The sequence below is a fragment of the Pleurodeles waltl genome, chromosome 4_2, assembly GCF_031143425.1.
Source record: "Pleurodeles waltl isolate 20211129_DDA chromosome 4_2, aPleWal1.hap1.20221129, whole genome shotgun sequence".
Lineage (NCBI taxonomy): Eukaryota > Metazoa > Chordata > Amphibia > Caudata > Salamandridae > Pleurodeles > Pleurodeles waltl.
Window position 1 is genome coordinate 978,929,361 of NC_090443.1, and position 27,797 is coordinate 978,957,157.

General features: G+C 43.4%; 1 protein-coding gene across 3 annotated transcripts in view; it reads right to left on the minus strand.

The window, feature by feature from the left end:
• The window catches only part of LOC138293556 (E3 ubiquitin-protein ligase HECTD3-like), a 393,674-nt gene that overhangs the window by 78,547 nt on the left and 287,330 nt on the right, over window positions 1–27,797 (minus strand). For all 3 annotated transcript variants that reach the window (XM_069232817.1, XM_069232818.1, XM_069232819.1), the window contains exons 15-19: window positions 23,455–23,544; window positions 18,694–18,900; window positions 8,150–8,279; window positions 3,856–3,930; window positions 2,599–2,680 (exon numbers count right to left, since the gene is read on the minus strand). In XM_069232817.1, the coding sequence (XP_069088918.1) occupies window positions 2,599–2,680; window positions 3,856–3,930; window positions 8,150–8,279; window positions 18,694–18,900; window positions 23,455–23,544 (584 nt within the window). The remainder of the gene's footprint in view (window positions 1–2,598; window positions 2,681–3,855; window positions 3,931–8,149; window positions 8,280–18,693; window positions 18,901–23,454; window positions 23,545–27,797) is intronic.

The following is a 27,797-nucleotide window of genomic DNA, read 5'->3' on the forward strand; positions in this document are numbered from 1 at the left end:
TTTGTTGTCTCAGATATATCACTGAGGAGGTAGAATTGCATCTCATCTTCAATGTATAGCTTCTGCTTGGATGCAGAAGTGTTCTTGAATTTATTCCATCTTTTCACTGTTGAAAGAGAACAAGTTACAAGAAAGTGTGACATTACTTCTATTTGGCCATTGGTACATTCATCAGAACTTGAAGACCACTTTTCCTGAGCAGGCATCAGTGGAAGTGAGCTACTCCTCGCCACAGTAAAAAGTTGTCTCTCAATAGGGGTTTTTTAGTGTCTTCAAATGGAGTTGATGATGGAATGAAAAATCAAAAAATTAGAGAGGCCAGCTGGATTAAAGTTCTCAACTACCTTACTTTTATATTCCAGGCGGATTTCAGGGAAGGTTTTTAATACAGTTTTGTTGATTCCTTTCTTAGTTGTTAGGGCCAAGTTTGGGTTTCCCAGTGACAATATAACCTCGAGGCGTGCAGCTTCCTTCTCCCAGAGTAAGTCATCTAGTTTTCTGGAGAAATGTTCCTTCCATGCCTTATCCACATGATGGTGCCCGTTTGCCTTCAGTCTCTTCAAGCTAAATTTGATGGGTGACATTTGACATTAGTTGTGGACGGAACTAAAGCTAAAGTCACATTTTAGAGGAGCAGCAGGAAATCCAGAGAGGTGATTAGGAGGGACTTCTAGACTTTCCTTTCTTAAATTCCGATGTTGAATGCACATTTGTCTCATAGTTCTGCACTGCATGCAACTTGGCTTCCTAATGTGGTTTGGACAACTCAGTCATTGCATTGCGAAAAAGATGATGGCCATGAGAACGAACAAATCTGAAAATGGCATTTGACAAAGCATTATATATTTTTCAATTGACGTATATACGAGGGTTGACTATTTCAGATTGCTGTTTATGGTGAAGCTCAAGTATGCAGAAGATAAGTGAGCATATTTGACAAAACGTTCATGCAACTCAACAGCGAGCAAAGTTGCTTGTTGTGTTGTGTGAACGGAAGAGAGCTGAATAGGGACATCTACTAAGATTTGGCTCTCTTCAAATTTCTACCTGTTCTGGCGCGATTGTGACTGTCTAGCACCAACGCAGAAAACCTTATGCCATCCTGTATGCTTGTGTTGTAGGCAGCATTGATTTTTGTGCAGGAAGTGAAACCTTCCCGCACAAAAACAATCCTAAGAGGCAATTTCCTCCTTCTATGTGTGTATTTCAGGACATACAAAGGAAAAATAAAGATATTACTCCTCATTATGTCTGCTGTAGGTGCACCATTTTGGCATAAATTTGGTTTTACATTAAATTCCATGATTGCTGCATGGAAATGCCCATGCTCCACGCATGAAACGCCAACCAAAACAAAATGTAACGCAATGTAACACAAGCCACTGTATCTTGTTACATTTTGTTACAAAGTATCGTAAGGCAGAGCAAGTAGCAGTTTGCTTGGATTTATAAAGGACTTATGTTGCAGTACGAAGACTTGCAAGTAAAATGCAAATCCTTAAAAAAATATGGCCCTTAACTTCAAGCTGTTTGGTGTCAATGCAAAATTAAGTTTTCCTTTGATTTTTCCCAAAGACAACTGTGTTTGTTTTTTGTTGATCTTTAGCCTATTTGCTGTGTCCTATTTTCAATAGCAGATGAGCTTGAAGTGTTTGACGGGATGTCTTGGGAAGCGTTCAAGACTGTACCATATGGGTCATTGGTATACAGTGATAACAATAATGGGGTGGGAGAGACAGCTCCTCTGATCCCACATTCACAATGTGTTCGCCAATTAATAAAATTGGCTAACTCAGTGCCCCACGGTTTATGCTGCAGCGGGCACAAGAAATATGTGTATGACACAAAAACAGACCAAAGGATGAAGAGGGATGGTTCAAATATGTAAGTATGTATATAGATGGTTATATGTTTTGAAACTGCAATGGGCTTTAAGCCGAGTACACACCAAAAATCCCAGAAAAGCACTAAATGCTACCACCTATCACATAAAATTCAGAGTTCATCCGAAAAGTGGCAAAAAGATCCATGCGTTTTCAGGGACCCTCTCTGTGATACTGATAAGGGTATCTGACAAAGAAACTGGAGAGTATAGGTGGCTCACGTAGTCCAAGTGACAGCATCAATCTAAAAGTGGAAACCTCAACCTGGGGATAGGGAGGGGCTAAAAAGGTCTTCACTCCTTAAAGAATTTCAGATCTTTGGCAACACAAGTGGCACGTTTAATGCTGAATGCAAGGATTTTGTATTTCTAACATTGGAAAAGTATATATTTAATTTCAAGATCAGATTTGTGCACTTTTGGTCAGGGAGAACACATTTCAATATTCCAGAGGCCTTTTTATCAATCTAGTCACTTACCGATTTCATGGACACATTTCCATAGCACCAATTGAATGGAAGATTATTTCTACAAGCTCATGGTTGAGCTTACTCTAGTCATCTTGCACTGATCTCCTGACGTTACAATAACATCTTGGTCTGTAACCCCATCAAAAACCATATGCCACTAGAGTTCTGGCACCCCTATGCTCCCCAACCACCAGGGATTTTTTTTTTTTTCTGTAGGTGTTGCAGATGAAAGGTTTGAATATTTACCTTGACCTTGCTGGCTGGATGTGTATGATTGCCGGAAGTCGAGTCCTTCCACTGACAAATCTTAGGAAATGGCTGCGATCCTCTGAGGGGAAAAAGAAATGTCAGAGAATGGGAGGAGCCTGCCAAGAGGAAAAGGAGCAGTGCAGTGTGAGAGGTAAATAGATCATTATTTCACCCAAACTTTCCATGAAAAGTACAACCAAATCCACAAAACACTTGCCAGCTGACAACCCTAGATAAAAGGCAAAACCAAGTTGGGGATTATGGGGCATATTTACAAAGGTAAATGTATATGTGAATAAAGGTACACATGCAAATGTACCAAGGGGTGGAGACCTATTTATTAGTAGTTTTTCATGCACAGGTGGAGATCTCCCTAGAATAAACAATGAGGAAATTTAAAAACGTTTATCAAACTTGAAAAAAATAGTAACACAATTACTTATATCTATTTATTTTAAATGAAGAACTAAATAAATTAATACATTGATATCTCACCATTAACTGAAATTTGAATTAAAAATGTACTTCTTTTAAATATATCAAATTAAAATTTAACCTAGAGTAATATATTTATATTAATTTATTATGTATTAAACATTACTAAAAATTAGGTATGGAATTCATTCAAAATAATCTAATTATTTTTTAAATGTTACACACATTGTTAAATGATCATTTGGTTGTAAAAATATTTTCTAATAAAATATTACTTTTTTATTCATATATACTTTTTAACATTAAATTAATTTGATATATATTTTAAAAAAAGTCAAAATAAATTCATTTATCTTAACATTATTTTCTTAGGGGTTGGTTTTTCAACTCCCTGCCTCTATTATTTTCTATGGTAGGGTTTGCAGTATTAGTGGCCTGCCATGTCTAGTGCTGGACTAACTATGTCTGAGCTGGACCACATTAATGACTATTTTGAGACCTTTTTGGCTGCATTAACTTTAGAAGTGTAGTTTGTGAATAGGAATGTGCTTAGCTTTTCTGGGTGGATGCATGTCCCTCCCTAAACACCTTTTTAGCCTTCTGTAAACCCCTTCTTACTCCTTTCTAAACCTCTCCCACTTTGTAATAACTCTTCCCCATTTTCCATCCACTCCTCTGTCCCTACCACATTTTCTACTAAAAAGTAGGTGTACATGCATGGGGATCTCCACAGTCGGTGTGCACTGATCATCGCACAGAAACGTTGGGAGAGGCAGAGTAGGGGAAGATACTGCACAAGAAGACATGAACAACACTTACCATTGGTGAAGTTATTAAGAGCCTCCCAGAAGTATTGAACTCTGGTGTCCGTCGGCTGAAGATCCTGTAATTGAGCTGTTGGGCAGAATGCAGAAAGATTATAACCAGAGAATGCATAGAAAGATGAATCTAGTGAAGGAGAATAGAGGTATGCACGCATTCAATGGGTGAAAAGACAGAGTGATACAGAGAGAGCTGGGATTGTGAGATGTTTCACTTATCTAATGATGAGGAATAAAACAGGAAGAGAGATTTGAATAAGGTTTAATTATGAGCAGTTAAATATTAATAAAGAGAACTGGCTTGCCTGGTAGTGGGTACAGTATTCTAAGTACCACAAACCTTCTACTATTATCTACTCTTGGGATATTTTGACCAATCTTTTGCGGGTTCTGGAGTTTAGGGAGGGTTGTAGAGCTATCCTGGAGCACACTCCTTGCCATGTTTCCCTTGTAGACCTTCCTCTTTCAGCTCCTACTTGAGTAAAATGGTAAGAAGCTCCCTGATTTCCACAAACGAGATGGAAACATAAAATGACAATTGCCTAGACACAGCTTCTGTTTCCAACTTTTGGGAACAAGTTACCAGGCACAGACTAGTAAGAGTACAATGGCTAAGCCAGGCAAAATATCTCACAGTATTATTTTGGCAAACACAATATCTGCTCTAAGACTTGCATTCAGAGGGCAGTAACTACAGACTGCACTGTGGTTGCTCATTCGACTGCCTTACATGTTCGATAAAAGGTAACATATTTCTGATAGCATGGAAGCTACTGCATCAAATAGAGCTCTCTATGTGACTGTACTGATTCACAGCACACAATGCAACAGGAACTGGAGTCTTTCCATTCCAGGAACATTCTATTTATAAGTTATTAATTAATAGACTATTAATGTTTCAATGTAGAATCGAAGAGCATATATTACTACTAACCAATGAAATCTTTGTTCTGCCGAAGAGACCTGAAGCCTCAAGCAAGAGGAGTCTGAACAAAATCCTGTACGTTGGAAAAATAGGTCCACGTGGACAGCCACAGAAAATAAATTACATATAATGAATTTAAGTGGAACCAGATTCGATTTAGACCATTGTTACTAGTGACTGGTGCAATGTTCATGGCACCCAATGAAATCTAACGCCGCTGCTTCCAGATGTATGGGATGTGATAAATATTTCACCAATTACTAGTTTCTCCCCAATGTTTTTGTGCATTTGGCTGTGATAAGACCAACTGCAGAGAGTAGCCTTGGGTGGTGTAGTTCTTCCCACAGATGTGGTTTCTCAACTGCACCTCGGTTATGGTAAGTCCGTCAAAAATGTAGCAGCATCCCCAAACCCATGACATTTTTCGGCATAAAAGGTAAGAAATCCCATGGTAGGAACACAGCTTGCTAACGGAAGCTTGAACGAGTTCTCTCATGAAGTCCGCCATAACGATGGCAATGCATTGTTCCTGTATGGCTTAAACCATGTTCCAACTCTCACTGATATGTATACAGAACTAGCCTTCTTTTGGTCCTTTGCTGGTCCTTGGGACAGTTGAGGGTCCTCAGTATGGATGTTACAACCCTCAACTAAGGCTAGCAGGAGATCTCTGCAGTGCCAGAAAATTCTTGAGTGAGCTGCCAAAAGGGACAGGTTAGGAAAACACTTCAGAACTGCTTTAGAAGTCCTTAAACCAGAACAAAAGTTAAGAGGTTGTTCCTATAAAGAAAAAAGTCCAACTGGCCAGTGAAAATGTTTGTACTCATTTTTGGCTGTTTATGAATAATTCTTGTACTAGGATTTACAAAGCGCGTTCATGGCTGCTGGGTCTTGAAGTCCCATGTATGCTTGTCTAGAGTTCACATGCGACTTGTTGGATTAATGTAGCTCACGTTACACCCAATGTGATTCCGCTAGGAAAAATAAAATAAAACAGGGTAATTATCATAAAGGAAATTTATCACTGAAGGAAAGAAGAAAATGACTATATTAATGGCATCTTGAAAAAGTTATTTGGAACAAAACAGATGGCCTGCTGAATTTTGACTCTTACTGTGGATGAACATTTGTGAAACTTAGAGTGCTTTTTCTAACTACATGAAATAGTTCAATTGGTTGTGCCTTTCAAAAAATTGGCGGCTCCGACACCTAAACACCAGGGATTTAGCACCTAATAATTGGTGTGACTTAGGCACTGATAAGGGGCTGTGGGGAATATTGCTACAGCTGTGTTTTATACACCTGTATTGACAAGGCTGGTGTAGTTGATCCCTTTTAGCCTGGAAAAGGGATATAATGCTTTCCTTATGAACTGAGAAGGATGGCGTTGTAAGGATTAGCACCCTAACTGCTGTGACAAACACCCTATGGATTGGCCTATGTTTCATAACGCTTCTCATATTTGAAGTCCAAGTCATCAGAGTCCAAAAGTTAGAATCTAGCATGAATGGGCCAGCACTACAAATGCCCGGCATCTGATGGATGCAGGTTCTGGTTTGTTGGGAGGCTGGCAATAAAGAACTTGTTCTTTTCACTGGCTATCAAAAAGTACCTCCACCTATCATAGGGCTCTGTGCACGAGGGGGGGCGCAATTTATATGCAGTAGCAGTTATGGGGTAGGGGGGCAAAGGTGCATGTTGTGATGCTAGATGGTTCCTCCAATCAGGATGAAAATATCTGCTCACCTGAAAACCTGAGCCTAAGGCATGGAAGTACAGCAGGTGGTTTTAATTAGATCACACCTTCTTGGACTTTGGGATCATGAAACAGAGAGTAACATGCCACCAGGCTGGGAGCTTAGCTGTTGAATCAGTGCCTGAGGTGGGCATTAGATAATTGCCCAGTCTTTCCTTGGTGCTGGATAACCAAATCCCATATCTGAAAGTTTAAAACTGTATTTGGAGTAGAAATGCCATCAGGAGCATGGGACACTGACTTGAAGATGTGGTAAGATCTCTCATGCGTTGAAAGTGAATCTTTAGGGAGCAGCGTTCCTCTTTCACACAGTTCCAAGGACTTTATGGCGATGATCAGGCAGCAAGAAAGTAAATGCTCAATGTGAATCTGTGAGTATATTTATATATTTCTCCACACATCCTAATATGACACTTGTTGACAAACCTTCTCTCCTTGGGTGGTTCTGAATAAGGTGTCTCAGAAATGACTCATTCTGAGTGGATGTGCAGCCCTTTGAATGTGTTGTTTCTCCATCTGCAAAGAAGGTCCATGTACACACACATGGAGAAGGTAATCTTACTGTGCTTGGAAAGAAAATAAACCCAATGTAGGGGCCCTCAAAAACAGAGGTTATCTTCCTAAATTTTATGGTGTGAAAATAAAGTTGCAGAACTCCACAACTCAAAAGGTTCTTCCAGAATTAGGCAGAATCAAGGCTACCAAAGAGAGCAGCATATTTTTCTAGCTGTCAGCCTATGACAATGACCCAGGCACAGCAGCTAAGGCATGTTGTGATCCTAAAGTACATAATGAACCTCTCAGGTCAGGCAGTCCTTGAAAAGGGCCTTCTGAAGCATAGGTGGACACCTAGGAACAGCTGCAATGAAATGAGGGAGACGAACATCTCTGGGAGAGCAGGCACTTAGCGTTCAACCAAAAAGGAGGAAGAAAGGTGATTGAAGTAATGCAGCTGAGTTGGCAAGTGGAGGCAGGGTTTAGTGTGGGTAGGGTTGAACAAGTGATCTGACATCTTTTACTAAAGGTGGTGGGCTAGGACATCCAGTACATTTATAAAGGAAAAGGACATTCCATGAACGAAGAGCAGTTGAGAAGTAACCTTGGAAAATCCATGAAAATTCCAAGACAAAGGTCTCTGCATCAGCGATATAACAAGATGAAGCAAGGGGGAAATACTAGCCCTATCAGAACATCTGATGCATGGATTTGAGTGATGAGAGGAAGAGGAGCCTCAAGGTGGGTAAGGATACTCAGGAAGTATACTTGGGTGTTCACTGCCTCAAGCTTTCTTCTTAACTGCAAGGGTAATATTTTCAGGTCTGATATAGGTAATAAGAGATAGAACATCTGGAGAAGTTCCTCATTGCATGCAAAGATATGAGGCACAGGGGAGCACACACACACAGATCCAGTCATGTTCTTCATTTCACTTACTGACATGGTGAGACAAAGGGAGCTTTCTCAGTTATAGATACAAAGAATAAACCAACTTGCTGTATTCTTAATTTCATGCATTGATGTATAAAAGAAACAAATTAGGAATTGCTTCGATTTCACTCACTACTGTTGAATTAAGAATTACTCCAAATCGGCATGATGAATGCTACTCACTGAAATTCTTTAAGGCCTCCACAGAAATTTCAGGATCACCACAGACTTTCCTTTCCAGCTCTTGCCAGGTCAAAAGATCAAGGACAGCTTGGGGGACAACTGTCAGCAGGCCAGCCTTCATCGCTGCAATCTGGGATTCAAGGCAGCAGGGGGTGCCACACAGGAGAAAAGGGTGGGGTGAAGAGGCAAACAGGAGGGGGGCAGAATCGAAGGAGAAAGAAAACAAGAGAAGAGAAAAAGGGATACCTTGATTTAGAGATTCAGTTACAAAAACCGTAAGGTCATTCTTACACGAAGTCTGTTGTGAAAAAGGTGTTTGTGTGGCGCTTGCAAGCTATGCCACGCTATAGGATGTGTGTAAGAGGGAAGGCAGCGTCCTGACAATGCTGTCCCTTTAGAATGGCAATGCTGGCACAGCTGGCCTGGGTGGGGCAGACAACACACTCCTCATGTCCTCACAGGAGTGGTGAACTGGAGGCTGCCTGTCTGGTAGTATGTCTGTTGAGTGATTCTGATTGATTAGTTGTATCTGCTAGGTGAACTGCTTTCTGTAGGTGGGAGTTGGATAGTGTAGACTGCCTCTCCCTCATAGGAAGTGCTAACCTATGAGAACTCTTCCATGGATAGAGACACAGGGCCTGGGCATGTTCCAGAGGCAAACAAGAGCTGGAGATTGGACAATAATGCACTTGGAGGGGAAAATGTGTGCAGAATTGCTACTGATTCATAGTTAGTAACTAGGCATCACTACAACAGGGGTTATCAGTGGATGGGCAGGATAGCTAGAAGAGGCCTCCAAGGAGCATCATGGCGCTAAGAGACTAAAACCTAAAGAATCCCCACCCAGTAGCTCTAATCCACAAACTAGCAAACCAGGTATGACTTGAGGGCCTCCCTGACCTTTCCTATTGATAAAGTAAAAAAGGAAGAGAGTTGCAAGGTTTGGGTCCTAGTTGACACCATACTCGCCCTTTGTCTTGCATTTGATTTTTATTAGCTACATGAAGGAGCAACTTCTTGCTAGAACTGAGAGTCCGCTGGAGATAGCATTTGGAGATGCGGTCTTTGAGGGTTGATTTGTCATAGTCAAAGGCTGCATGATGCAATCAGCTTCAAACTGGGGTCTAGATTTACTAACTCTTTGATATGGGTTTGCATTACTTTTGTGACACAAATCAGAAACAGTGTTAAGTTGGAATTTACTATGCACACAAATCAGAAGTTGCCTTGGATGGTTTCAGGATATATCTTGTGCTATAAGCTGCTTCACATTAATTTGCGTCAAGAGGGTCTTCCATGGTAGTACATGGAATTTCCCACACAAACATCTATAGGTTTTGATGCAAATCCCTATCTACAAACAATCGTAGCCAGGGATTTTTGCCAAAATCTTACACCTCCTCGAGACAGGCATAATTAGCAGAGATGTATCATTTATACTCATTTTTCCTACTATGTATGTGTACTGTACAAAAACTATACTTCACACAACGCAGAGACCTTTGCACTATGGCACAAAGATGTCTGCCTTGGACCCTGGCAGCCTAAAGTGAGCCAGCGCAGGGATAAAGGAAAACAGTGTCACATCTTAGTAGATATGGTGCTGTTCTGCTCTCTCCATTTTACGCAACCCAGTGCAGAAACTTAGAAAGCTGCAATGAATTAATTTTTAGCAAATCTTGGTTGAGTTTTTTATTGCACTAAGCAGCAATGAATGCTTTTTCTGTATTTACTAACATGGTCAAACTTTAATTGACTCTGACTGCAAAGTTTTGTACGTGTTGCAACTTTTCCAGCTCTTTGGCTGGAAGACGTAGGAATAAACAACTGCAACTGCCCAGGTGCAAAAGAACGCAGGCAGTGACCACTTGTTTGGGTGTGACCTTGCCAATAAAAGGAAGACTTTTCTGTAAGGAGCACATTAATAAGTAAAAACAACATTTGAACAAAGTGGCCTTCATGTGTTCATTAAGGACGGAGTCTCATCGATCCAGACCTCTAGCAATTTCACCTTGTCCATCGAACAGGGAGAAGGGCCATTGTGTTATGGCAGCAACACTTAGTAGTCATTACCTATTAGTAGTAATTGGGTTTATGACATTTACTCTTGTAAAGTGATTTCCAGGATGACTAAAACTTCTTCAGCCACTTAGGCCCAGATGGAGCTTTAGTGCCACAATAGCGTCATTTTTTTACGCTAATGTGGCATTAGGCTTCAAAACTCGCTGCACCATATTTACAAAGTGGTGCAATGATTGCATTGTGCCACTTTGCAAACCTTTGCGCCACATTATGCATGCATCCCCCCAACACTTTTTTGCCTGAGATTGATGCTGACTTGACTGAGAGTGTGCTGGGATCCTGCTAACCAGGCCTCAGCACCAGTGTTCTTTCCCTAAAAATGTACCATTGTTTCCACAGTTGGCACACCCCTGGCACACAGATAAGACCCTTGTAAAAGGTACCAGTGGTACCACGGGCCCTGTGACCAGGGAGGGTCACTGAGGGCTACAGCATGTATGGTGCCACCCTAAGAAACCCCTCACCAACCACATGCACACTGCCACTGCAGCTTGTGTGTGCTGGTGGGAAGAAAAAGGTAAAGTCGACATGGCATCCCTCTCAGGATGCCATTACCACCAACAACTTCCTGTGGCATAGGTAAGCCACCCCTCTAGCAGGCCTTACAGACCTATAGCGGGGTGCACTATACCACAGAGGAGGGCATAGCTGCATGAACAATATGCCCCAACAGTGTCCAAGTCCATTCTTAGACATTGTAAGTGCAATAACTTTATGGGATGGGAGTTTGTCATCATGAACTCCACAGCTCCATGATAGCTTCATTAAAGGCTGGGAAGTTTGATATCAAACTTCTCAGAAAAATAAACCCATGCTGATGCCAGTTTGGGATTTATTGTACAATGCACCCAGAGGGCATTTTAGAGATGTCCCCTTTATTTTAACCAGCCCTTTAGTGTAAAGCTGACCAGTATGTGCCATCCTGCCACTAAAAGACAGGTTTCTGACCTCATGGGGTGAGAATCTTTGTGCTCTCTGAGGCCAGAAACAAAGCCTGCTCTCGGTAAAGGTGTTTCACACCTCCACTCTGCAGGGACTGTAACACTTGACGGTGAGGCTCAAAGGCTCAGGACCCCTGTTATAGTGCCCCAGGGCACTTCAGCTAGGGTTGATGCCCGCCCCCCAGACAAAGCCCCACTTTTGGTGACAAGTCTGGCTGGAAAATTAGGTTAAACAAGGAGGAGTGACCATTCCAGCAAGGACCACCTGTAAGGTGTCCAGAGTTGAAGTAAACCCTACCTGCAGAATCCTTCATCTTGGTTTGGAGGACAGGGACCAATAGGGTTAGGAATCACCCTCCAAAGGAAGTGGGCACAGGAAGGGTATGGCCATCCTCAAGGACAGTAGTCATTAGCTCTGCCCTATGACCCCTTAATGCCCCTAAATCTAGGGTTTGAGGGCCCCCCTGAACCTAGCTCACCAGATTGCTCGCAATCTCCACAAGAAGAAGAAAGATGGACTGCTAAGCTGAACCCAGAGCAGTGAAGACTCCAGACAACAACTGACTTGGCCCTAGCCCTATCAGCCTGTCTGCAGCTTTAAAGACTCTGCAATCAAATGACACATACTGCAGGACAGGCGACCTCTCCAAACCCCCAGAGGACTGCCTGTCCACCAGAGGACCAAGAACTCCAGAGGACAGCGGCCCTGTCCAGAAGAAACCATCTAAAAGGACTCCGGAACTGCCCAGATCCATGAGTCCTGCTCACAGTGCACCTGATGCCCACGGCCCGTGTCCTGGTGGCCACCGGTCTAGAGCAGGTCCCCAGGTGATTCCGACCTTGTGTGCACCCTGGGTTGACCCCTACTGGCCAACAAGACAATGCCTCCAGTCTAAATTCAGAGGACCTCCCTGACTGCAACAGAACCGGACGAAGATTCCAGACACCTAAAGGTACCCCTGCACCCGCAGCCACCTGAGCTTGGGGAATCCTACCACTGGTCCAGCAACATTTATCAGGGGGCCCACCTCCTAGTCCATCATGTGGTTTCACGGAACCGACCCCCCTGGACCCACCTTTCAGCATCTTTGTGACCCCTGGGACCCCTCTATTCAAAAGCATTGGGAGCCCTATGCTGTGTTTGCACCCTGCACCTGGCCTCCCCTGTGCCGCTGAGAGTGTGTGTTTGGTGCTGACCTGTGGCCTCCCCTGGTCCTCACCTAAACCCCCCAGTTCTGCCCTCCGAAATCATGGGTACTTACCCGCCAGCAGATCTGTTTCCGAGTGCCCCCAGTCTCCATTCTAAGTCTATCTTCAACTTTTACACCTCAGCACCGGGTGGTGTAAGTTTGGGGTCATACTGAACCCTGACTTGTGGACATCCTAACCCCCAGAGAGTGAAACTGTAAGTCAAGTACTTACCTCAAAACTGCACTAACACTATCCCCCCCAGCCCCTTCTACTTCTACTTCTAACGCGTGCTCAGAGCAGGTGTTAAAGAGAGCACACAATTGGTTACAATGGGACCCTATTTATTGTTCAGGGTTAGCACCAAAACTATGGTCCTAACCCTGAACAGTACATCAATAGCGTCAAACATTTTGATACTGTTGCCCCCTACCCTGCATCATGGTGGGCCATATTTCAAATATGATACACATAGTGTCAGTGGGTGGGCGCTAAGGGATGCAAGAAACTTTTATCTGCCCCTTAGTGTTTCAGAAAACTAACAGCAGCTCTCCAATTTACTTGGAAAAAATCAACTTTTTAAAAGGATAAATGAACATCATTTTAATATGTGGAACTCTAAATGTAGCAACATGTGCAACTAATAAGGTACATACTTTTTGTAAAAATTGTTTAACTGATCTACATATTCCAGATCACAATAGGTCTGATTTAGATCTTGGCAGATGGAATCCTCCCTCATAAATGTGACGGATATCCCATCCGCTGTATTACACTCTCCATAGGATATAATGGGATTGTAATATGGCGGACAGGATATCCGTCACGTTTGTGATGGAGTAATCCTCTCAGCCAAGAGCTAAATCAGGCCCAAAGTCTCTTATACTCACTTCACTCTAATTTGCAATATATTTTCCGCAGTACACAGTGAATCTAGAGTAAGAAAAAAAGTAAATACAGAGAACAGTGTTTGCGTCTGTCCTTCAAAATGCTCTTCCACCCTCTTTTTATATTCATGGAAATAAATTGAAAAGCACTTTTAAATATCAATGTTTTCCTGGAGGAAACACCCTCAGGCTCTTCTATAATGATTCTGCTTGCTTGAAACATCCCACCATATCCCCTTTTCTTGTGAGAAAATATCATTCTATTTCGGAGGACCCAATCAAATTATTCTATGTGTGGAGAGCAGACTTGAACATGTTTGGTGGCTAATTTGTTGAGGATCATGTCCTAAGTGCCCTGAAGGTGGTGGCAGCTGTATGTGAGAGTGAATACGTACAAGTTCCTGTAGTAACATCTCATTTGATGGGTAACCTGTTCCACTAGCTTTGAACAGTAAAGAAGGCATCTGTCCAACAGCCTAGATCCTAACTATTTTTACAGCACAACTTTATATTCGTGCACAAATACCAATCAGGCTTTCTCGTGTGGTAATAAGCATACATGTACAAACAACTTTTCTATAAATATCTCATACTTTTTTTTTTTAACCAATTTTATTAACTTTCTTACATAGGTATACAAATCAATTGTTCGACGTTACACAGTGCATACAAAGATTCATCACATACATAAGAGATGTCAATTTACTTACGTATCATAGGTAAGACAGGAGTCACTGGTTCATTAAGAACAACACTAAGAACAAACTCAACTGGCGAACAAGAAGGGAGTATCATACTCCCCACTAAAAACGAAATACAGACAAGCACCTTGCCACTGTTTTGACAAGAGATGTGCAACATCGGCCCGCAACATTGATATCGAGTTGCAATAGGCAGGACATACTTATGGCAATAGTACACAGATTGCAGTAACGTAGATCAGGCAATATGTGAGACTTAATGAGTCACCATTTGTGGGCCTTGCAGCATAGGGTGAGAACACAACTCACACGCAGGGAGCTCTGGAGGGGACCAAAGCATTAGTCATGGTCGTCCAGGTGCTAGCTAGCCGAGTTGTCATTGTGGGATTGTCCCAGCTGTATGCGCTCTCGATAGGATTGCCACTCTTGCATATACATGTCTCAGCCACTCACCACTGGGACCTTTCGCAAATCTCTCACTACTTCCCGCCTAAGTGCCACCGTCTCAGCTCTACCCCATTTCAGGACCGCTGCACACAAATGGGAGACAGTTGTGAGGGAGGGTGATTTCCAGCTCATGGCAATGGCTTGCCTGCCAATGACTAATGCAAAGTTGATAAAATGGTTAGTTACAATCGCTCGTTTAGGGTGGCAAAAGAGGTCCAGTCGGGCACTCTCTGCAGTGCGTAAGTCAGTGCGTTCAGTTAATTCTGCGGGAGCCTCCATTATTTGGAGCCTGAAACGGCGCAACCCTGGAGCGGACCAAAGCATGTGAATCATATCAGTGTCGGACTGTGACACAGGGGAACCAAACATTTTGTGTAGTGCTGCTGGTGTAAGATATACTCTGTAATATGCTGTATTGTATATATTGAAACCTAGCATTCTGTGGTACTTTTTCATGATATATCAATACCCTGTCTCATTCCTTATCTGGAAACTCCCTGCCTACATCCTGTTCTGCGAATCGACTGCAAGGGGTGCCGGGTCGTGTATGTCAAAGCTCTAGTTAACCAGGTGATTGGGCGTCTACCACTGCCCATGATAGGTAGTGTGCGCACTAAAAGGTGAAGGTCCGGCTCCAAATCCGTTATCTGCCACAGGTCGGTCAATATGGCAAGAAGTCTGGCGTGCGCTAGGAAGGGACTCCCCCAGGTATGCCCCCATCAGCGCGCAAGTGGTCAAAGGGTTCTAAAACCTTATCTTGGAATAGAGATCCCACTGTGCTGATTCCCACCGCTTCCCAGCATTGCAGACCCCTGTGGCCTAGCAACTCCCGGAGGCTGAAAGTCTGACAGTCGTTCAAATTTCTGGAGAATACTGCGGGAGCATAAGCTTGATGCCTCACTTATAGCTGGTGTGAGCTACTGTTAACAGTGTACTACAGTATGGGGGTGGCCTGGCGTAAGTGAGAATGGTTTCTTGGACCATATGCTGTGAATCTCTAGTGGTACGGTGCCCAAGCTCTTCCAGCCGTCAAACCACCAGCCATCTGGCAGGCCATTGTAGCTGCGCTGCCAAATAGTAGTGCTCGAAATTAGGAGCTCCCAGCCCCCCTTTCTCGATTGGGAGTTGCAGTTTGCAAACGTCGCCACCCGACGTCTACCTTTGTTCCAAAGTGAGGTACCCAGTGCAGCATTAAGCATACAGAAGACTTTCCTAGGGATAAATAATGGGAGATTATGAAAGTAATACAATAAGCATGGGAGTATAACCATTTCAATCTTACCTTGAAATGTAAGGGGGAGCGGGCTCTAGAGAGGCATCTGAGAGCGTATAGACGTAATAGCCCTTGTAAGATTACCATCCAGCAAGTCCTGAGTGGTATGATAAATGTGTATACCTAAATAACGGAAGGTATTTGGTTCCCAATGTATTTATCGCAAACCCACTAGCAACCACTGTGGAGGACAGTGTGGGTGAAGGGGGTATGGACAGGATTCAGATATTTAGACTAGTTTACCCCCAGTCCTGACACTGCTCTGAGTTCAGATAGGATCTCTGTTATAGCAGTTATACCGCTTCTAATGTCACAGATATAAATTAGCACATCATCCGCAGACAAGGAGGCGGAGTACAGGGTTCCTTCTAGAGGAATACCCCAATCTCCACCCTGTTGGCCCAGTTTCGGAGCCAGTGGCTCCATGGCTAGGGCAAAAAGCAAGGGGATAAGAGACACCCCTGATGCATGCCTTTCTTCATCGAAAAAGTGGTGGAAATACACTGACCCACCCTCACTCAGGCAATGAGATCCGCATATAAGGTTATGCAGGCGGTGAGAGTTGAGAACATGTAGTTCCAGTCCAGCGTATCAAACACTTTTTCAACATCTATGACCAGGCGTGCAGCACAGGGCCACTTGGCTGGTGCCCATTCCATAATTCTGTGCAACCTGCCTTTATTGAGCGCTGTGGACCTGCCTGGAACAAAACCATTTGTGTCTATGTGTATCAGTCAGGGTAGTTGGCCTAGCAACAAACCACCTACAAAGGGGTGAGTGGAAAAACCTCCTTGTCCAACATCTCAATGTAGGAGGCTGGCCTGGCTTATAGTGGGTACCCGATGGTACTTACACCTTGTGCCAGGTCCAGTTATCTCTTATTAGTAGATTAGTAGTGTTCTAGCAGCTTAGGCTGATAGAGGTAGCTATAGCAGAACAGTTTAGGCTGAACTAGGAGACATGCAAAGCTCCTACTATACCACTTATATCAAATAGCACTATATCATAAGAATCACAATGCTCAGAGTTACTAAAAATAAAGGTACTTTATTTTAGTGACATTATGTCAGAAAATATCTCAGAGCATATACTCCCTTAGGAGGTAAGTAAAATACACAAAATATACACACAAACCAAAATCAGGTAAGTAAACAGTTAGGAAAATAGTGCAAACACTGTAGAATACAATAGGATGCAATAGGCCTAGGGGCAACACAAAGCATATACTAAGGAAGTAGAATGCGAACCATTTAGGGACCCCTGGCATAGTGTAGTGTGTAGAGGGTCGCTGGGAGTGTAAGAAAACACTAAGGGTGTCCAGGATATCCCACCCCAAGACCCTGAAAAGTAGGAGTAAAGTGATACTACTTTCCCAGAAACACACTAAAATCGTGATAGGAGATTCTGCAAAGACAACTAACTGCAAAGCACTGAAGATGGATTCCTGGACCTGAGGACCTGTAAAGGAAGGGGACCAAGTCCAAGAGTCACGAAAGTGTCCAGGGGGGGGCAGGAGCCCACTAAACCCCAGATGAAGGTGCAAAATGGCTGCCTCCGGATGGAAGAAGCTGAAGATTCTGCAACAACGAAAGGTGCCAGGAACTTCTCCTTTGTGCAGAAGTTGTCCCACGGAGTGCTGGAGGGTGCAGAGCTGTTTTTTGGAGAAAGACCGCAATCAAGCCTTGCTAGCTGCAAAGGTCGCGGTTGAAGAAAAAGGGTGCTGCCCGGGTCCAGGAAGGACCAGGAGGTCACCACTTGGAAGTGGAGACAGAGAGGGCCCTCAGCAACACAGAGAGCCCACGCACAAGAAGGCAGCACCACGGCAGTCGTCTCAACACTACAAAAGAGGGTCCCACGAAGCCGGTGGTCAACTCAGCGAGTTGAGCAATGCAGGACAGAGTGCCGGGGACCTGGGCTGTGCTGTGCACGAAGGATTCTTTGCAAAAGTGCACAGAAGTCCTAGCAGCTGCATTTCACGCAGTACACAGGATTACTGTCTGGAGGCAAGGACTTACCTCCTCCAAATTTGGACAGTTGCACCACTGGACAGTCTGGGTCACTTGGGTCCACCACCTGTGTTCCAGGGGCCACGCTCGTCAGGGAGAGAGGGGTCCCAGAGTACCGGTGACGCTGAAGTTTGATGCCTGCTGGAGCAGAGGGAGGATACCGTCGGCCCACGGGAGATTTCTTCTTGGCTTCCAGTGCAGGGTGAAGGCAGACAGAGCATGCGTCATCAGGAAACAGTCGAGAAAGCCAGCAGGATTAGGCGCTACAATGTCGCTGGTAGTCTTCTTGCTACATTGTTGCAGTTTTGCAGGCGTCCTGGAGCAGTCAGCGGTCGATCCTTGGCAGAAGTCGAAGAGGGAGATGCATAGGAACTCTGGTGAATTCTTTCAAGTCGTTATCTGAGGAAAAGCCCACAGGAGAGACCCTAAATAGCCCTCAGAGGAGGATTGGCCACCTAGTGAGGTAAGCACCAATCAGGAGGGGTCTCTGATGTCACCTGCTGGCATTGGCCGCTCAGAGGCCTCCATTGTGCCCTCACAGATCCTACTTTGTTGTCCGCGCTCGAAGGAGAGGGTCACACCGCCACCTGTGGCCCCTCAGTGCCGCCACTCAATATCATGCTGTGTTCAGGCCCGCGGCCTTCTCCAGACGCAGACTGTCCCTGCGCTTCTGGACCTCGTGGGGGAGGCCTGTCAGACCGCCACAGCTATTCCTCTGATGGAGGAGGCAACCCGGCCCCAAACTGGTCTCCAGGTGCCCCCTTGATCGGGCCTCACCGTCCTGCCAGGCAGTGCAGGTTACGTGCCCAGATGGCGGCCCAAGATTCTGCATCCGAGGCCAAGCAGCAGGAACCTACTCAAATGCCGCCCGCCATCTTGCGCCACCAAGCCACGCCCCCTATAAATATCTCATACATAGGATTAGTTTAGTAACATGATTAAATGAACAATACAATTTGGTAAACATTCTACTAATAATAAAGAATGTGATTTCAATCATTGGTGTTGCCAAACCGTACCTGTTCCTTGCTCTCTTCCAGGCATGCCTTTTGCACCAAGCGGATGAACTCCTTGCGGTCATTGTAGCGGACAGGCGTGCTGGCACCATTGGGGATGAGCTCCACCAACCGCTGGTCACTGAGCACAGTGGTGTACATTAACTCTCCAGAGAACTGGAAATCGAAGGTGTCTTTGTCCATCACTTCCATCACCTCCAGAAGTTTCACCTAAGCGACAGAGCAGTCAAAACAGCAATGAGGGGATCAGAGTTTGAACTTTTGCACTACCAAGGACACCCAACCACAGGATTAGGGTGTGGGGATTTCAATTTGTGGTCAGAGGAAGGTGGATGGCAAGAAAGACTAGTCTGTGGGAACCCACATCCGCAACCATTATGCAAGCCAATTAGTAAGCAGTACATGTTTTGTAAGGCCAAATAACCTTAAACTTCTTCAGGGCTAGAATCATATACAATAGTAATGATAAATTCACCCTTTCCAAATCAACCAAATAATTTCTGCATTACCGGAACCCCATGGTGGTAGGTTTGCAATATTTTGTGCATCGCAAAAGAACAGCCACTGTGCTCAAAAACATTCAGTGCAGCACCCATAAAACCAGGATATTATTATGTGTATATTATGCACAACAAACTTTAAAAATGTGGTGGAGGTCAGTTAAAGTGATACCTAAGTAAAACATTTAAACCGTCAAGACCAAAGCTGAGCCAAAACAAAGACAAAAATAACTAAAAAAGGGAGAGATAAAAGAGTGAGAGCTACCGGTAGCTGCCCAATACCCCACATGACCACACAGTCTATCACCAAAGTCAAAAACAAGAGGATCAAACCTGAAAGTGCAATAACGTTGCTGTATAGTATTTGGAGATCAAGCTGTAAGATATATATATATAGTGTAAATTATTCAAAGACACTCCAAATTCACAAGGAACTAGGACATATAAATCCCGTGCTTTAAAACAATACCACATACATTACTATAACAAGAGGTGGAGAACACAGTTCCCTTCATATAGTTCTGTTACCCACAGTCACTATTTAGATGTGACTTTGAACAGTGTCACCCCTATTTTCACCTCTTAGGGTCCGAAAAGGGGTTAGCCACACACCTTCCCCTTTTTTGTGCCCCTTCACATACAGAGCCGAAATCTCTGTTTTACACCTACCTTAGTGTTAATTTTAATCTGCTTCTCTACTCTGGTGCAGGTGAGCCTTCATCGCTCCGGGATAGTACATCAAAAATCATCTACTGAGATATGTGACTATCCTTGTAGGAAAATATCCCTTTTTTCATCGTCATCCACACTTTTTGCAAGATTTTATCACTGGTTTTTTTTAATCTGCACACTGGTACACTGCTGTTGAGTGCCCTGGTTTCTATGCTCTGACCCCTAAAACATGTTGAAATTGGCAACACTCCTAATTGGCATATTTAAGTTACCTGTAAGTACATAGTATATGGTACAAAGTGACCTCAAGGCCCGCAAGTTACATGTCACTAGCGGACCACAGCACATATATTTTGCCATACCTAAAGTGATAGGGCAAAACATTACTGCAGGCCTGAGACCAGTAAACTCGCTGTGCAATTTTAAACTGCAAATCGAACAAAACCCATTTTGACAGGCCCAACCCCTCTTTTTAATTAAAAGGTCACATCTGTGCAGACCTTAATGCCCAGTAGTGAAGGGTAAGTGGTATTTAAAAGTAGGCCATGCAAACAGTTAATGTCCACACAGTGAAAAGATCATAAAGGTTTTTTCACTGTAGCAAAGTGCTGTTCAACAGAAAAGCATTGTAAGATGATGTTAAAATTTAATGATGTTACCCCTGCCTAGGAACCGGATAAAAAGTTAATTTTGGACTTTTTAAAATATTGATCACAAGCGCAGTTCGTTGGCAAAGTTAGATTTGTGCTAAATATTTTACAAAAGCCACCTTTTACCTACCTGAAGCTTCTTGAAGTCCATTTGCATGAGCTTCGGACTGTCATTCAGGAGCTGAATAGCTCCTTGATGAAGTTTGATCTTCCTCCCAGAGCTGAGACAAAGGCCTTCGGTGTTTGGAGTGGGGTGCAAGACTACCATCTGGACAGTGGCCAGTTACTTAACTGTCACAGGTAGATGTACCTAACATGTGGAACTGCCCCTCTTTTGTCCTTCGAGCCAGCCAGGCAGCAATCTAAGCGGAACAGGAGCTGCCCTCAGAATTGGTTTTGAGTGGCCACCGAGGAGGGGGTTCTGTTTTCCCTGGCCACATCTCTGGAGTGGGCACAGGAGTTCTTCACAAGGAAAGAAAGGTTCTGCCTTCTTGACTTTTGATAGAGAGGGGCACTGTGGGATTTTCGTCAGTAGGGCACACAGGAACGTCTGAAAAAGTGGGTAAGGTTACCCTTGGGAAATTTTTCCTATAGGCCAAGGAGGGACAGGAGTCACACCCATCCACAGGCTACTGCAGACAAATGTGGCAATTTTCGGCTCCCTATTCAAAACACTACTATACCTGTAGAACATAGACAAAGGACTGCACCTGTTGTTGAGATGAATGAAGAGAACCCTAAGAGCTATACCGGCTTCCACTTGTACCCATGGCAAAGACATGGACTCCAAGAGTGAGGTGGCTGACCTCTTCATTAAGTTACAGGGAAACATAGCTGCAAGACACCTACTTTTCTGGAAGAGCTCAACTGACCAGTTTCAAGAGGACCTGTGCTACAGCCTTCTGCTGGAGTAAGTCCTGACCCCAAAGTCCTCTTCCTGAGGCCCTTTTTCTAATTTTCAGCCTGGTGAACTCTCATTGGACAGAGATCAAACTGTCAGCTGATCTCGCAATGGTGACTCAGCGGTGGTCTTGACTTCGCCGCAGCTCCCACTGTGTTCTCCTCCACAGCAGCACATCCAATTCAGCAGGCCCAACACTGACAGGCATCAGATAACATCAAATCCCCTTTGGCTCCAGTCTGCCTCCTTGATCCACTGAAAAAATCCAACTTCCAGAAAAGTGTCCAAGTACGAAGGCAAACATTTTCTCCAGGTTGACGCTGAGCAGCATTTGATTGACGTTGATGGCATCCTGGGTGCTCACATCAGACTTTTCCCTCTCTGAGCTATTTCCGATGTTGTTTGTGGTTTCACTGAGACTTTGTCCTTCGTCAACCCTTTGTCCATGAGCATTTCCAGCCTGCAGCTTTGTCCCCCTGAAGACTCTGCCTTCTTGAAAAAATTCTAAATGTAAAGGTATCTTTCTGACCAGGATTAATCCGTGTATGTAAACAGCTCTTCATCGCGTTCAGTCTTGAACCGTACCTTTTTCCAGGTCTAGTGTGACCAGTTTCCCACATATGCCACTTTGCACTTTTTGGCGTTATTTTCATTTAAAACTTTCATACCTCCAGTTCCCTTTATTGGAAGTTTGTCACTCTGGTGTAATTTTGTTAATTAAAATATTCTCTAGTTTTACAAATTGGAGTAGGAGTTTTATTGTGTTGTGCTTTTTACTTTTTAAATGTTTTGGCATAGCTACCAGGGGGTGCTCTCAAGCTTAAATTACTAAAACCTTTATTGGACCTTACAAGAATAGTGACATTTTTACTTGTGGTGGACTACCATCCACCCAAACTAATAATCCCCTTTCTCACATTTGGCGTGTACCTTCAGTACATCTGAGGGATATGTAAAAGAATTGTCACTGATGTGTCTGTATGCTGAACCCTCACCATTTCACTGGGAACCCCACAAAGCCTTTACTGAGGCATCCCTCTGATGTGCTGCACGAGCTCTGGGTGGGCCACACATTCCCTTAACTGAGGTTTCTGTACACTGCCACCACTTCTGGGCGCTATATAAAATACGTACTTAGGTGTCTGTTGGTTGTGCCTCTACCGTTTCCCAGCGGTACATCACAGACCCTCTATTATGACTATTGTAATCCTCTAATCGATCCTTCACCTGATCTGGAAAGACATCAAAGCCCTCCACTCAGTAATGTATGTTTATGCAACACTGTACACAGGTTTGATGATTTTTGCAGACATCCCTGGAATAATTTCCAAAAGAAGGTTTTAAGTGTAAAAGATAATTTTATTCTTGCAGCTAATAAGTTGGTATCAAGTCATAAATGTACCAAATTATAAGAGGTTAAGCCAGCAGTCCTGAGACAAATCCGTGGACATGTTCTCTGGACACTTCCCCAGGTGTAGTGTGGCCTATGCATGTGCTTTATTAATACATAAATGAGATACAAAGTACCTAATTATAAATTGCATGATCTGGTGCTTTACGGTGCACAGAAACTGTGTGATGCCTTCATACTAAATAACGGCTAATACAACCACGTGCTTGTCCACCTTGATGGTTAAATTCTTTGCATAATAATAAATTCATTATTTTGAAAACCATGTATGTATGTATGTATGTATTGGCACTTACAAAGTGCAAACATAGCTATAAATTAATTAACTTCTGCCCTGAAGGTTGAGGATGCAGAAGGAGGGATTCCCAACTGGGGAGATTAAAAAAGGGTGCAGAGATACAAAGGTTGATTTGCATAAATACAGATGAGAAGCAGACAATATGAGGTAAGAGTGTGGGGGGGTTCCCTCAGTTACCTGACATCAGAGCACTGTAATATCATTTTGAGGAGGAATAACATTAGCCACTACTGGAGCTTTCTCAGACATCGAGCACCTTTCTTCTGCTGAAGAAACAGAGAACATTCAGAGTTAAATCACCATCTCCACACTGATTAGTGCTTACTACTTACCAATACTGCATCCACAGCTGGAAAGTCTCCATTCCAACTAACAGGTTCTCCAGTGAGCTGTTTCCAGACCAGGCCAGGCAGTGCCAGAACCTACAGGAGGGAGAAAAGGGGAGAGAGTCAGGTCACACTGCATAGAGTAAAGGCACAAAAAGCTTAAAGGCTTGTCATAGAAGAAGAGTCCTGTGATAGAGCACGAACGTTCGCACATCTGCCTTAAAGAGAATATCTGGTGAGATATGGACAGAGTGTAGGTAGAAAGTCTACCTATCCTAAGGTGTGAGGAGTCATGCCAAACATAGATGGAAATGTATGCTAACTCAAGTCATGGGGCACAAAGCACAGCAAAACTAGAGCCATTTTACAGGTACAAGAGAGAGATGAGGGCTTTGTTGCACTGCGATAAAGTACAAGAAGCATGTTGGCCCACGATGGACAATAGAGTAAAACAAGAGGTTACAAAGCAGCAGGTCAGTAAGTCAGGGAGACTGCAGGGGGTGTTCCTCTTTCTATGTGTGCTGCAGAATGCATTAAACAGTGAAAGAGAAAGTAACAAGGAGAAATAAAGACATTGCTCCTTGTTACCCCTCTCTGGGGAAGGTCTAGCATTTTGACATATTCCCAGGTTTACTAGATTTAGTACATTTCAGAATGCACCAGAATCCATTGATGGATGCATAGGAATGCTCATTTCACCAATAGAATGCCTTCTCAATGCAAGGGATCACAAAGCAGCCCTATGCGCTGTCTTGCGTTACTTTGTGTTTACTAAACCACGCCAAGCCACACAAAGTGGCTTTGCATGACTTAGTGAATATCAAAAAGGATTTTTTTGTCAGGGCTGTGCCACTAAAGTGATGCATCTCAGAGTCTTAGTAAATCTGCCCCTAACTGTATGAGAGCAGATGCCAGGCAGCACACCGGCATGTAACATGGAGGAACAGAATATGTACAATTAAGAAGTAACTGATGGAGATGTATTAACTACTGTCTCAGCTTGTTCAATTTAACTCAAAACAGTGAGCCCACAGAGGTTGACAGTGATGGTCTTTGACCACTGAAATATGACATCATCAACATACCAGTCATTAATTGAAAATAAATATTAGCCAATATCTTGCAAGCATACAATCATGCATAAAAGCACATTTTTAATTCAGAGTTTTCATGAAATACATAAGCAAATGACAATGACTCGAAGTCTGAAAGGAGCTTGGGTTGAACTTACATTGCATGTGTTTCTCTGGAAAGCTAAGAAAAGAAAAGAACAGGATGACATGAAGGCACAGAAGAAATGGGTGGAAGGTGGTCTTCAGTGCTCTTCTGGCCTTCAGTTGGATAGGCCTGAGGCACTGATGCAGTGGAAGTGCAAGGGTCTGCACCCACATCCTATACAGTTCAGCCAGTGAGTGACCACCGAGTGGTCAGTGTTTGACTTTAGGTCTCTTTGTACAGTAAAGGGTCTTGGGTAAAGTAGAAATGCCTCATCAGAATGGACAGTTGAGTCATTCAAAAGATGTTGAAGCTAATTCATATTTGGGTTAAATGTCAGTACTAACGTTTTCTGGCCTGGGAGATGTAGCATTTTCTCTTTGGACAAACATAAGACAAGCTACAGACTGGTCAATGTGTAGGAATTGCAGTAGTGATTTAGTGAGAAGACCTATCTGCCCTATCCCCATGAAAACCCCAGGTTCTAGAAAAACATATTTATTGCCTTGTTCATTTCTGTCACAATTGACAGGGCGGCAACAAAGGTTACTCATGGATTGTGGACTTGATGCCTGGGTGCCTGCGGTACCACCATAGTAGGGGCCATCTATAACATAGAGGGCACAGAACCACAGGCTTCAGAAATAGGACTTTTATGTTGGAAGCCTTCAAGCATTAGTGACTAGCAACCACCCAGACCTGTATGTGTGAGAGGTAGTCCACAACCTTTTATTGACTTATTTTGGCTTCCTCGACTCTATCAGCGTATGTATGGGCCTAGATTTACTAAATATTTAAAGAGCGCAGCAATTAAAGTTGCTGCACTGTGTTGAGTGAAAAGGAGAGAGCAGAACAGTGCCATATCTACTAAGTTATAAAGCTTTTTTCCTCTCTCTCTGATCTGGCACACAGGCTGCCATGCTTCAACGCACACACTTTTGTGTGATAGTGCAAGTTGGGTACGTTCTGTAAGGAATAGTTTTTGTACTGTACTTAAGTACAAACTGATAAAGTTAGAGTCATGGGAATTTAAATGTCAGAGTTAAGATGGTCTAAGTAATGGTAATCTCACTGTTAAAGCCTTGGGGATCCAACAAATAAGGGTAGTAGTAAAGAGGTCAGAGTAATTGTAGGTCTCAGCGGTGGTGGTTGGTTGTAGAGGTGACAGATGTTTTCCAAGTAGCTAGATATGTTCTCGATAGACAGAAAAACATCATGCTTACTGCTGGTTTAGACTTCAGCAATGTAAGATAGACCCAAATTGGTCTCCATATCGCCAAGGTGCGATGTGTTGGGAATTACGCATCTTATACATCAATGCACAAGCCTATGCAGCACACACAGTATGATGGCTTGCGGTATGATTTTTAGTAAGCAGGTAGTATTGACAAACATGATGTTACTGTGTACTTCCCTCTGCTAGACACCAGTTAGTATGAAAGGTGAGGATGGGTCAATGACAGGTGGGCCAGTTTTGAAAACATTTAGTTCAAATTGTTATAGGTGGGCAACAGGATCTAAACCACATGATCTCCAGAAAGTCTGTAAAAAAAAAAAACTCTAGCAGAATGGCCAGAGAAACTGAGGATGAGGAGGAGTGGTTGAGGTGGCACACGTTCCAAGAGGAGGAGAGCAAGGTGAAATCCAGTGACATCAAAATGCCCAGTACTGCTGTAGTTCAGGTTCCCTTCCCCACAATCCGATGTACTTGCTGAATTACTTACATGTCAGAGACAAAAACAGGGTAGCATAAGAAGACAACGAGTGCAGTTCCATCTGTGAGAAGATGTGGAGTTCAAGGCTTCAACCACAGTCCCAAACAAGTTAACATGGAGCTGGAGCAATGTGTCTACTTCTACTCTAGGGAAGAAGCGGATTGACTAGTATGTGCCACCTTCTACAGCACTTGGTAAATAGCTGAGGTGCAGCTGAAGTACTACCTAGAAGAACACATTTTTGTTATTATAACTTTTTTTCCAGGAGCTCTCATGCTTGGCTAACTAGGGCACTTACACATCTCCGGATCTCTACTACTAGGTTTTGTCTTTTTGACATGGTGGCCCGCAAAGGAAATTCATGGGTATGTTTCTGGGGTGAACTACCATGCTACTGTTTGGTGTTAATTTGATGGAGGACAGGCATATTGTCAGGCCATGAGCTCAGTACCTTCTCTATCCCACTGGTAGCTGAGCTGAAGCTTTACAGAGGAATCATAGGGAACTTTTGGTCCTTCATCTCTTCTCATCTTGAAGTAACTCATGAATGGTGGAACTTACCCACAAGAACACAGTTTCACCCAGCATGCAGGTTATCCTTCTCTGCAACTAATTATTGTCCAACAGACAATTTGTGATGCAATCTTGTCCTGGTGGTCATTTGGTTCACAGGAGAAGACAATGAGAAGTCAAGAGTGAAGAGTGACAGATTCCAAAGTGAAGAAAAAGAATAATAATTTAGAAAAAAAAGTCACAAACAAAAACAGTTGACTGCCACTAAGGAGACTTGGGGCCAAAACCACAAAGGGTATATTGTGTTCTACAAGTGTCTGCTAGGTACATCAAGCATCAGCTCATGTCAAAAGTATTACTCTTCACCTCAACAACAATGAGGCTCCCATTAGTGTCAATATTTTTTTTAACTGTGCCTAGGACTAGTTTTGCTTCATAGAAATCCACTAGATTTGGGCCACCATGTCCATGGGTATTCTTTGGGTCACAGAGATCCTATGGTCTGGACTAGGAAGACAAAGATCCCTTGAAAGCCGTCATGAGGGGGTGCCTAAGACAGATTTCTCTGCACAATGGCAGAAGAGCTCCTTGAAGAGATGAGTAGGGACATGTCTGATTAAAGAGATTGCAGATTATTGCAATCCCAGTTATGGGCTTATGTTTTGACCATTTTGTTATTGATTTAGCTTAAATAAAGTGCCATTACTTTTTAATGAGCCCATGAACAATTGTTATTTTGTTTCTTAAGTGCATAATTGCGTTTTTATTTATTCTTGATAGACAATTGCTGTAAAGGAAAGCCCTGGTTCGGCCTACAATTGAAAATCAAAGTCTGGATATTGTAGCAACCACAGGCCTTCTGGGGTTGTAGATCCTATGACACTGTCCTACATTTGCCAGACCAAC